Genomic DNA, 13,092 nt, shown 5'->3' with positions numbered 1-13,092 from the left:
ATATTTATTTTAAAAAAGAAGTTATTAATGTTCTTCAGGGTCAGGAAAAACCTGAAAATTTTGTCTGGAAATCAGGGAAAAATAAAATTAAAATTTTGTGGCAACCATGTGTAATATTATTTCATATTACGATTTTAAAATAATTTAAATTAACCTATACTTAAACAAAAATATTTATTTTATTATAAAAAAAGTTAAAAATGAATATTGTATAGATACCAGTTTCTTTAATCAAATGACAAATTGAAATTATTTTTTGATGGCTCAAAAAAATTATTTTTTTAAAATTGAGTAAAATTTTTAATCCAGGACATTTAAGGACATTTATTCAAATTCCAGGACATTTCCAGGTATTCCAGGACTTCAAGGATCAGTAGACACCCTGCATTGTATGCACTTTAAAAATTTTCAAATTTTTACCAAATTGTTTAATTACTTTTTATTTATTTAAATATTTCAGAAATATGAAGATATTTTGTTTGTTAAAAGTATAGACTAGAAAAAAGAAGAAAAAACAAGTTCTTTCTGAAACGGGTGTCTACTCTCTAAATCTGAATATGTGAAATTTCACTTATTGTACGTTATAAGTCGTCCTCTCGATCAATAAGTGCATATACACTTATAAATAAGTGAATTTTTCACTTATTCTGAGTGAAATTTCACTTATTATAAGTGTATATGCACTTATTGATCGAGAAGACGACTTATAACGTACAAATATGTGAATTTTCACATATTCAGATTTAGAGAGTACATAGAAATTTTTCCTCCGAGAAATGAGATTCCAGTTTTAACTTTTAATAAAAATGACAAACTCTATATAATTACAGAGACTAAAACGGTTTTCGAAAAAAGCTTTTTATTACCAATTTTTTTATTTGGAAAACCTTTTACTTAAGATGAAGAAGCGTAACTGAAAAATTGCAATGTATAATGTCCAATTGACGTCCTCGGGACGTCCTAGGGACGTCTTTTGGACATAGAACTTAGAAATTTTTCCTCCGAGAAATGAGATTCCAGTTTTAACTTTTAATAAAAATGACAAACTCTATATAATTACAGAGACTAAAACGGTTTTCGAAAAAAGCTTTTTATTACCAATTTTTTTATTTGGAAAACCTTTTACTTAAGATGAAGAAGCGTAACTGAAAAATTGCAATGTATAATGTCCAATTGACGTCCTCGGGACGTCCTAGGGACGTCTTTTGGACATAGAACTTAGAAATTTTTCCTCCGAGAAATAAGATTCCCGTTTTAACTTTTAACGAAAATGATAAACTCATATATAATTTCAGAGACTAAAACGGTTTTCGAAAAAAGCTTTTTATTACCAATTTTTTTATTTGAAAAACCTTTTATTTAAGATGAAAAAGATTAACTGAAAAATTACAATGTATAATGTCCAATTGACGTCCTCGGGACGTCCTAGGGACGTCTTTTGGACATAGAACTTAGAAATTTTTCCTCCGAGAAATAAGATTCCAGTTTTAATTTTTAACGAAAATGATAAACTCGATATTATTACAGAGAATAAAAGCGATTACGTAAAAAGCTTTTTGCTTTATTACAAACTTTGTATTGGAAATTTTTATGATATTTTGAATTTCGAAAAACTTTAAACCGTTTGAACTACCAACTACAAAAATATGTACTTAACAAAGCAAGAAACTACATTATAAATATTTTTGTTCGAAAAAGTGGACCATCTATTTTAAAACGAGTATAATAAATAATAAAATAAACCAATTATTGCTTATTAAATTTAGGACTTAAATTAAACGACATTGAATAAAACATTGAACAAAGAAACATAGTAATTGGGGTACAATAAATCATGCACAAAAAAGTATAAATGATAGAGATATGAAAGCAGAACAATTACCTGCGATAGTGTTTTCAGAATTTGCCTCTCTTAATCCCTCGTTAGGATTACCAACAGCAATTGGACTGCTCTCTCTGGAACTATCAATTGGACTGCCCTCCCTGAAAGTGTCACTGAAGCTGTTCTCCCGGAAGCTGCTATTTCGATTGCTTCCCTTAATTAGGTCGACTGGACTGCTCTTCACGACTGTCGTTTGGGATGTCCCTCTAGCTCGACTAGCATGGCTGGTCTTCCTTAAGCTGCTACTTGGATTGGCTCCCCCATTAAATTGACTGGACTGCTCTTCACGACTGTCGTTTGGGATGTCCCTCTAGCTCGACTAGCATGGCTGGTCTTCCTTAAGCTGCTACTTGGATTGGCTCCCCCATTAAATTGACTGGACTGCTCTTCACGACTGTCGTTTGGGATGTCCCCCTAGCTCGACTAGCATGGCTGGTCTCCCTTAAGCTGCTACTTGGATTGGCTCCCCCAATTAGGTCGACTGGACTGCTCTTCACGACTGTCGTTTGGGATGTCCCTCTAGCTCGACTAGCATGGCTGGTCTCCCTGAAGCTGCTACTTGGATTGTCTCCCCCAATTAGGTCGACTGGACTGCTCTTCACGACACTGCTATTTCGATAGGTTCCCCCCATTTGGTCGACTGGACTGCTCTTCACGACTGTCGTTTGGGATGTCCCTCTAGCTCGACTAGCATGGCTCGTCTCCCTGAAGCTGCTACTTGGATTGGCTCCTCCAATTAGGTCGACTGGACTGCTCTTCACGACACTGCTATTTCGATTGGTTCCCCCAATTAGGTCGATTGGACTGCTCTTCACGACACTAACGTTTGGGATGTCCCCCATAGCTCGATAAGCATGGCTTGTCTTCTCGAAACTGCTAGTTCGATGTGATCTCTCATGGAATCGCACTCAAATAAAATATATTTTGTTTAAATAATATTTTTCTCTGGGTTTTTATAGATTTTTAAAGAATTAGCGAAATTTTCCAAAAATTCACGGATATTTTTTTCAATTCCTCGTTTTTCCCGTACGTATACCAGTAGGCTCCTTACCAAAAATTTAATTTTAAAAAAGTAGTAAAAAGTAACTTTAAAATTAATAAGTAGAAAATTTAAATTTGCCCACAAAAATTTGATTATTTATTTACCCCTTCGCTTTGCCTGATTATCGTAAAAAATATTAACTTTTTTTTCATATCCTTATAATAATTCTAAATTTTATTTTCCTAACTTTTTCCTTAATTTTATCTAAAATATTTACTTCTTTCTTATCCTGCTAATAAATTGAATTCCTGGAATTTTAATTTTCATGAAAGAATTTAAATATTTATAAAAATAATTTAATTTTTGCGAAGAATTTATAAAAATGTTTAAATAATTCATTTCTTTGGAATAATGTTTTTAAATTCTAATTTAAATAATTTAATTCATAAAAAAATTTTGTTATTTATAAAAAGAATTGAAATCTTACAAAGATTTTTACAAAAATTTTTTTAAATAATTGAATTCTATTTGGAAATTTTATAAAAATAGTAGATAATATAGAAAAACATTTAAATGCGAAAAGTTTTCGAGAACAACTGAATTTTTCCTTAGAATTTTATCAAAACTTTTTTAAAAAATTGAATTTCCAAAAAATATGTGCTTCTTTTGTTTTAAATTTAATGAAAAATGTTATTATTAGTGAAAGTAATTAAATTATAAATTGTATAACAATTTTGTTAAAGAATAGATTTTTTCGAAATTTTTTTAAAATACTATTCAAAATTAATTGAATTCCTGTGGAAGTTTTATTATTTATAAAAATAATTGAATTTTGAATAAATTTTTTTTTATTATGAATTATTTTGCGAAATTTTATGATAATACTAGATATTGAAAATAATTGAATTTCTAATTTTTTATAAAAATAATTGAATCGTTTTAAAGAATTTGATTAAAATTATTACGAAATTCCGATTATTCTGAAATTCTTCAATTAAATATATTAGAAATTAAAAACTTTAAATATTGAAAAAAATTACATTAAACTTATTGAGAAAAATTAAATTTATAGAATTCTTAATTAAAAATATGAAAAGTTCAAATTTTGAAAGATTTTAATTTCATATTCATTTTTAAATCAATATTTATTAGAAAATTCTACGAGAATTCAATTATTTAACTATAAAAATAATTATTTTATTAAACAATTGAATAATTGAAATTCTGCCAAGAATTTTATTAAAAGTTTTGAAAATAATTGAATTGCCGAGAAAAATTTTATTATTTATAAAGATAATTGAAATTTTGACAATTTTTCAAGATATCCGAGGCCTGTAGGATGAAAAAGCTTAACTGAAAAATTGCAATGTATAATGTCCAACTGACGTCCCGGGGACGTCCTAGGGACGTCTTTTGGACATAGAACTTAGAAATTTTTCCTTAGAGAAATAAGATTCCAGTTTTAATTTTTAATATAAATATCAAACTCTATATAATTACAGAGACTAAAACGGTTTTCGAAAAAAGCTTTTTATTACCAATTTTTTTATTTGGAAAACCTTTTATTTAAGATGAAAAAGATTAACTGAAAAATTACAATGTATAATGTCCAATTGACGTCCTCGGGACGTCCTAGGGACGTCTTTTGGACATAGCACTTAGAAATTTTTCCTCCGATAAATAAGATTCCAGTTTTAAGTTTTAACGAAAATGATAAACTCATATATAATTTCAGAGACTAAAACGGTTTTCGAAAAAAGCTTTTTATTACCAATTTTTTTATTTGGAAAACCTTTTACTTAAGATGAAGAAGCGTAACTGAAAAATTGCAATGTATAATGTCCAATTGACGTCCTCGGGACGTCCTAGGGACGTCTTTTGGACATAGAACTTAGAAATTTTTCCTCCGAGAAATGAGATTCCGGTTTTAACTTTTAACGAAAATGATAAACTCGATATTATTACAGAGACTAAAAAAGCGATTACGTAAAAAGCTTTTTGCTTTATTACAAACTTTGTATTGGAAATTTTTATGATATTTTGAATTTCGAAAAACTTTAAACCGTTTGAACTACCAACTACAAAAATATGTACTTAACAAAGCAAGAAACTACATTATAAATATTTTTGTTCGAAAAAGTGGACCATCTATTTTAAAACGAGTATAATAAATAATAAAATAAACCAATTATTGGTTATTAAATTTGGGACTTAAATTAAACGACATTGAATAAAACATTAGATAAAGAAACATAATAATTAGGGTGCAATAAATCATGCACAAAAAATTTTTGAAAGATTTTAATTTGAAATTCATTTTTAAATCAATATTTATTAGAAAATTCTATGAAAATTCAATTATTTAACTATAAAAATAATTATTTTATTAAACAATTGAATAATTGAAATTCTGCTAAGAATTTTATTAAAAGTTTTGAAAATAATTGAATTGCTGAGAAAAATTTTATTATTTATAAAGATAATTAAAATTTTGACAAGAATATTTGTAAATTTTTAAACATACTTGCATTTCTGAGAAGAATTTTATTAAAATTATTTTGAAAAAAATTCAATTGTTAGGCAAAGAATTTCATTAAAACTTTTGAAAATTATTTTATTCTTTAAAGAAATTTAATTATAAATTCATTAAAAATAATACTCAAATTCTAATAAATAAATTGTAGCAAAGGTTATTAAAATAATTAAATTTCTTTAATAATAACATTTTTAAGAATAATAAATTTTTTCGAGGAATTCCATTAAAATTGTATTAAAAATAATTAAGTTTTATTATTTATGAAAATAATTGAATGTTTCCGTTGAATTTTATTAAAATTTTGTTTAACTAATTGAATTCTTTTAGGAATTTTTATTAAAGTAGTAGATATTAAAAATCATTGAATTGTAAACGCAATTCTTTTAAAATTGAATTAATTTTGAAACATTTAAGTGAAATTAGATTTCAAGAATAAACACAATAATTTTAGAAAACAACAATTTTCCAGGATTCCGATTGAAAATCCCTGACTTTACAAGGTTTTTTCAAAGTTTATAAAATTACCTGACATTTCCAGGTTTTCCAATTTTCCAGGTTGCGTGGCAACTCTGAATTAGTAAATAGATTTTTGAAGATAAGTGCAAAGGCCTAAAAAATTTTAATTATACTTTTCTAAAATCCTGTCTTTTCCTTAATTACAAGATTATTCAAAACTTTTAATGCCATATAAGAAAAAAATGTTCTAAAAATTTTGATGAATACGTTTTTCTTAAGATATTTCAGTTTTTATATCTGGGAGCAAAAATTCTAAAAATTACTTCCTCAATAGTGTTGTGATGTTCAAAAACGAATAATCGATAGAATAATTAAATAATGAAAGTACACAAAAGTTTAAAACTGACTTTAAAAAATGGTTGTCAACTACTTTATCTCTCAAAGAGAAAAACTTTTGATCCCTTTAAATCACACAATTCATCTTTAATTAAAAATATCTTTGACATTAAAAATCTCATCTTAATATTGATAAAAAGGATAAAAAAATCCTTAACAATTCAATACAATAATTTTGCGTATTTAAATACCTTGCATTTATCTATTTCGTTCATCTATTTCTTTAACGAAAACAAATTATAATCTTATCGTATTTTAAAAAACAACTTAACTTCAAAAAAGATTTTTTTAACTTACAAATACATAAATATTTTTTGTTTACCTTATTATCAGTTTCAAATCCAAACGGAATTTTCCTAGTATTAAAAACGAAAAGTAAACAAATCTGCAGAGATCATAAACAAAAGTCTTTAGAAGGCGTAACGCGTTCGAATATCCTCCAATCTCTTCGAAACTTCAGACGATGTTTTTTTCTAAATCGCCGGCAATATTTTTTTGAATTGTAGACTGAATTGAGTTGAATTGCTCGCATAAATCACCATCATCTGAAGGAGAGTGGATGAATAATTAAATATGTCTAATATCAGAATTTAGTTTAGTAAGTTAGTTTTTTAGTTTAGACTTTTTAGTTTCAATTTAGTTTCAGAATTCTTTGCGAAGAATTTAATCAAAATTTTTTAATATAATACAATTTTTTTTAAAAACACTAATTAAATTTTTCGCTGAACTACATACAAATTGTATAATAAATAATTGAATTCTTTCAAAAAATTTTATTATTTACAAAAAATTCAATTCTTGCAAAGAAAAGTTCATCGAATTAGACTTATTCTCTAAAACAATTGTTCCTATCAAATTCAAAAAAGAATCTTATTGAATTCATTTTTTTAAAAACAAAAATTAAAATTTTGATAGAAATTGTAATTATATAAACATTTTTCTTTTAAAAATTGTTATGATGTAATATCGAAAATATTCAAAAATAACAGAAAATAAAATGAAGGACGAATTTTCCAAATTTTCAGAATCTTTAACTTTTTATATCTATATAGTCGGACACTATGATTGTTAAAATAATGAATAAAAAACTATTTGTCGAAATATAATTTCAAATAACACTATTTTCATAAAATATGAATTACATACCACTATGTAATTGTTTGGAATAAAATAAAATTCCGATAATTTGGCAAGAGCTGGATGTGGCTTCCATTGATGACTCGACAGAAAAGACAGGTTTCCGGTTCCGCCGTTCCGGTGTATCGTTACTAGTTCAACCTTCAACATTAAGGTTTATCCACATAGAGTGAAACATCCAAACTGCGACAATTAGGCTGTTTCACTACATCGAGATATTTCGAGTTCGAGTATGACGTCAGATAGCTGGAGGAAAAACAAACAGACGACGCAAAGCAATTCTTATAAGAGAAAAAAATTTTGCATTTTCTTTTCAATGTTTTGCAAATTTAATGGATTTTAAACACTTTATATCTACATAAATGTAATTGAAACGGATTCTGTAAAATAATTGTAGTGAAATTAACACTTTACACATCATCACAGAAACTTAAAAATATGCTAAATTGTATGTTTTTAAGGTTAGGAATGTCTATTTACCACTATTATCTCTATGTATAAAATGTATAAAATAAGGGTAAACAATCGTTCCTAACCTCAAAAACATACATTTTAGCCATGGAGTAGTATAAGGAGACCGAACGACCGTGCGAAATCTGTATTGAAAGTGTACCACTTTTTGGTACCCGCTTAGCATCGTGAAAACACCGAATGCAACACTAGCGCTACTTGTGAGAAAAGTGGTAACTGTCATGGAAATTCATAATATAACCTACAATTATGTATGTGCAGCAACGTGCAGCGTAGTATGGTTATAGCGTAGTCAAATATAGTGATAAATATTTATTATTCGCCAAGTGTAAATAGTAAACTGGCATGTGATTATTAAAAAAATGCAGTTTATTTCTTCATTTTCCCGCGAGTAGCGCTAGTGTTGCATTCGGTGTTTTCACGATGTTAAGAGGGAACCGAAATCAGGTCCACTTTCAATACATGTCGTTCGGTCTCCTTAGGGTGGAGTCCCATGGCAGCGTTTTGCGTTGCGTTTTGTAACTAGGCCATGAGTGCAAATATAGCAAACATATATCTTCATCTCTCTCACACTCATTGCCTAGTTACAAATCGCAACGCAAAACGCTGCCATGGGACTTCAGCCTAAGGCTGAAGTCCCATGGCAGCGTTTAAGTTTCTGTGAAGTGTAAAGTGTTAATTTCACTACAATTATTTTACAGAATGCGTTTCAATTACATATATGTAGATAAAAAATGTTCCAAATCCATTAAATTTGCAAAACATTGAAAAGAAAATGCAAAATTTTTTTTCTCCCATAAGAATTGCATTGCGTCGTCTGTTTGTTATCCCTCCAGCTATCTGACGTCACACCTGAAATCGACTCTGACGTCACAACTGAAAAAGCCTAAGGCTGAAGTCCCATGGCATCGTTTTGCGTTGCGTTTTGTAACTAGGCCATGCGTGTGAGAGAGATGGTACGGAAGCTTCTACGCGCCACCCTGCGGCACTCACTCGCTTTACGAGGCACAAGGCAAATGTCGTTTGAAGCACCCTGCTAATGAATGCCTTGTACGATGCCTCGGTGTGTGCCTCGTAGGGTGCCTCGATGCGTGCTTTGTGCGACCAGTAGTAGACCAGTGTTTTGAAATTTTAAATGGCTTTAAATGTAAATCAGAATTCTCAAAAAAAAAATTTGACTAGTTCAGGTTAAATTAATAGCTAATTGCTGTTAATATTTTTAAATTAAAAAGTGTAAATTTTAGAATAATTACAAATTTTGTTGAATCTTTTTTTGGATTGTAGTGAGGGTGTTGAAATGTATTTTTACTTGAGAGATAGGTTATATAACCTCTAGTTGTCTTAAAAATTTTAAGCAAATATGTACATCTTGAATAATTATTGAATTCAATCCTCATATATAAAAATATATTGAATCGTACTTGCAGCTTGTCATAAATAACTTTTTTGGTAGGTGAAAATGGTGAAAACATAACCTTGACATTTTATACTCAAGTAAAAGAAACATTTCAACACCCTCACTACAATCTAAAACAAGATTCAACAAAATTTGTAATTGAAGGGTGGCATGACAAAAATGGTCAAGCAACAATTTAACGATTTTACAGGAAACGAAAATAACACAATAAAAATTTTTTCTGATCATTAAAGAAAAATCTAAAAAAAACCGTTTGGAAATACTATTTCGCTCAATCAGTAGAAATAAAATTTATGAAGATAAACCTACAACCTACATATTAGTGAGAAAAATAAGTAAAAGTGTACTATTTTGTGGTTACGTCAAATGCGCATATTTTGTTATAAAATTATAATTGTTAAAAAATATACAGTTTAAAGAAAAACTGAAAAATTAGTTTTTTAATATTGAAATGACGAATTGAATGCAAAAAAGTTTGCTTTGAAAAAGTTGTTTGTTTTCAAGAAAATTGTTAATTTAATGTTAACTTTTGAAAGTAAAAAGTATAGAAATTATCAAATGTAAACTACAAACAGGAATATTTAAAAATTAACAGAAGAATAATATTTAAATTATTGAAAATTAGATAAAGAATAAAAATTATTTCTAAATAGACATACAGTTTTTCAGAGAAATTTAATATATATTTAATGATATAAAAAAGAAATAAATATTTTTAACGATATTAATCTATTCATAATAATATTCATTTCTTTTGTTTTTTAACTGAATTGCATTGTAAGTAAAAATATGTAGGCTATTGTCTTATTCTTATTTTTATTAAAAACGAGTTTAAAAAACAATTTACAAGAAAATCCTTTTACAGAACTGTGTAAAAGAATTTACCTGATTTTTTTCTAAAAATATCTCAATTTCGAAAAATTGTTGCTGACTCCCTTTTGTCATGCCACCCTTCAATTATTCTAAAATTTACACTTTTTAATTTAAAAATATTAACAGCAATTAGCTATTAATTTAACCTGAACTAGTCAATTTTTTTTTTGAGAATTCTGATTTACATTTAAAGCCGTTTAAAATTTCAAAACACTGGTCTACTACTGGTCGCACAAAGCACGCATCGAGGCACCCTACGAGGCACACACCGAGGCATCGTACAAGGCATTCACTAGCAGGGTGCTTCAAACGACATTTGCCTTGTGCCTCGTAAAGCGAGTGAGTGCCGCAGGGTGGCGCGTAGAAGCTTCCGTAAGATGGAGATATACGTTCGCTATATTTGCACTCAGGCCGCAGTCCCATGGCAGCTTTTGCGTTGCGTCGTAATGAGAGAGAATGCAGCAAACGTATATTTGCGTCTTTTTCTCTCCCATTAAGACGCAACGCATAACGCTGTCATGGGACTCCACCCTCATGGCCTAGTTACAAAACGCTGCCATCCATGGGACTACACCCTAATGCTGATTCCACACTTACCCAGCGCTCCGCTTTTCCGTGGCGCTTTGCGTGAGATAGAAAAAGACATAGACTATCTCTATCTTTTTCTGTCTCACGCGAAGCGCCACGGAAAAGCGGAGCGATTGGGTAAGTGTGGAATCAGCATAAGGCTGGAGTCCCATGGCAGCGTTTTGCGTTACGTTGTAATAAGAGTGAATGCAGCAAACGTATATTTGCGTCTTTTTCTCTCCCATTACGACGCAACGCAAAACGCTGTCATGGGACTGCGGCCTCATAGGTGATGGCTGTATGGTACTTCTACAAGAAAATTCTCGCAAATCTCGGTAGACCTATAATAAAGGTGCTTCTATACCTCTGGTGTTTTGGTCAAACCATCGACTGGATGAATAAATATAAATAAATAAAATAAACATAACGCAGGGTTGGGCGCGTAAAATATATCAGGTAAATTACGTGGTTTTATTCAGTAAAATATCCCATATTTTGACCAGGTATTTTATGTCAAAAACCTGCAGTGAGGGTCCCAGTAAAAAAAGAAGTATTGAGTGGAGCGTTTAGGAATTGAGTGAAGCTCTGAGCCAATACGGATTCGAGTAAAAACCGTATTGGGACGTTTGACTCAATCTTTTTTTCATCCGCCGAATACGGTCTTATTTTAGCATTAAAATTAAAATCACATGAGCAGAGTACACATTATAAATTGAAAGCACAATTGTCCTGGAATGTAAAAATGCCTATTTCGATAAGAAACAGTGAATATTTGTTAAAAATTGGTAAAAGCAAAGTTTGACAAGCACGACTGAATTTACCATGTGAATAAATGAAGTGGGAAGTTTAAATGGACTAAAAGAAATCTACTTTTACCGACAGAAAGTTCCTAGAGAATTGTGGTAAATTCAACAAAACAATGAAATTTCATTGTTTTACAATTCTCTAGGAACTTTCTGTCGGTAACAGTAGATTTCTTTTAGTCCATTTAAACTTACCACTTCATTTATTCACATGGTAAATTCAGTTGCGCTTATCAAATTTTGCTTTTACCAATTTTTAACAAAGAATAAAAAAATATTCACTGTTTCTTATCGAAATCGGCATTTTTACATTCCAGGATAACTGTGCTTTCAATTTATAATGTGTACTCTGCTCATGTGATTTTAATTTTAATGCTAAAATAAGACCGTATTCGGCGGATGAAAAAAAGATTGAGTCAAACGTCCCAATACGGTTTTTACTCGAATCCGTATTGGCTCAGAGCTTCACTCAATTCCTAAACGCTCCACTCAATACTTCTTTTTTTACTGGGGTGGAGTCCCATGGCGGCGTATTGTGTTCGTATATCTGTTTTTAATAAGAAAGGAATTAAAATAAACTTACCGCATAAATCAGCAGACATGTCACATTCATTTCTTTCTGGAATCTTCTTACAACACAACAAACACTACCGACTCAAAGACACTCCAATAAAAAGAATACGAAACGTATCGAGAGGTTGTTAATCTTGGGTGAATGAGTTCGTTTACAATGTTTATTTTGCGAAGCAGCCAAAGTTAAAGATTCCGAACATTGCATTCAAGGTAATTTCAACTTTTAGAAAAGTTTCGATGATGTGTTAGATTTGTCTCGCGTTTGCGCATCGTGTTTTTTATTTTTTCGTTGACATGTAGATCCAACCTAACAAAGAACATGAAAGTTTTTAATAGTTAATTTGTTAGACCCCCACTAATAGATGAGCATCGTTAGAATAAAAGAAAGCACAATATGGTGCTAAATATGAGGATGTATTAACATGTTTACTTTCAAAAGCTGTGTTTTGCGTTGATCAGTGAGTGTAACAAGGTTAAAAGTATATGTAGGGCAATAACAATAATAGTATATAATATAATAATAATATCTTGTGCCATGCTCAGTCTCTGCACATCAAACTGGGTCCCGGGAAGGAAGGGTGAGATCCCATGTGAACAGAATATGTCGACCTAAAGCAGAAAATCATGAGTGCAAAAGAGATATATAGATATTGTTGTTTTTTTCACTCTCATGATTTTCTGCTTTTGGTCGACGTATTCTGCTCACATGGGATCGCACCCTTATTTGGATTCTTCTTTAAGGCGCTTGTTTAACTCCCCGTTTATGAATATATTCAGAAACGTGAAGCAGTTTTCTAAGTTGAAAACGAGTTTTCTATCTTGGAAGCCATTGGAAGTCATGCTAGAAAATTATTATTATGGCGGGATTATTTGAATGTCATATTTTCTACCAATCACAATTTATTACAATCTGACATTCAAATCATCCCGCCATAATAATAATTTTCTAGCACGACTTCCAATGGCTTCCAAGATAGAAAACTCGTTTTCAACTTAGAA

General features: G+C 29.9%; 1 protein-coding gene across 2 annotated transcripts; it reads right to left on the bottom strand.

Annotated features, from left to right (window-relative positions):
* Positions 1-2,018: 2,018 nt before the first annotated feature.
* LOC122498879 lies at positions 2,019-12,775 on the bottom strand. 2 transcript variants are annotated; one of them, XM_043606873.1, is made up of 5 exons: positions 12,104-12,775; positions 7,399-7,530; positions 6,575-6,797; positions 2,214-2,789; positions 2,019-2,109 (listed from the first exon to the last, which is right to left on the bottom strand). In XM_043606873.1, exon 4 carries the CDS (start codon positions 2,722-2,724, stop codon positions 2,221-2,223), a length of 504 nt encoding a protein of 167 aa, XP_043462808.1. In that variant the 5' UTR covers positions 2,725-2,789; positions 6,575-6,797; positions 7,399-7,530; positions 12,104-12,775; the 3' UTR covers positions 2,019-2,109; positions 2,214-2,220. The 2 variants fall into 2 exon arrangements, with proteins under 2 accessions (XP_043462808.1, XP_043462807.1); XM_043606872.1 differs by lacking the exon at positions 2,019-2,109 and having other exon boundaries at positions 2,184-2,789; positions 12,104-12,763.
* Between the last annotated feature and the right edge of the window lie 317 nt (positions 12,776-13,092).

Source organism: Leptopilina heterotoma, unplaced genomic scaffold, assembly GCF_015476425.1.
Source record: "Leptopilina heterotoma isolate Lh14 unplaced genomic scaffold, ASM1547642v1 Lhet_160, whole genome shotgun sequence".
Lineage (NCBI taxonomy): Eukaryota > Metazoa > Arthropoda > Insecta > Hymenoptera > Figitidae > Leptopilina > Leptopilina heterotoma.
Note: the sequence above shows the minus strand (reverse complement) of the source record. Positions and strands in the feature narration are given on the sequence as shown.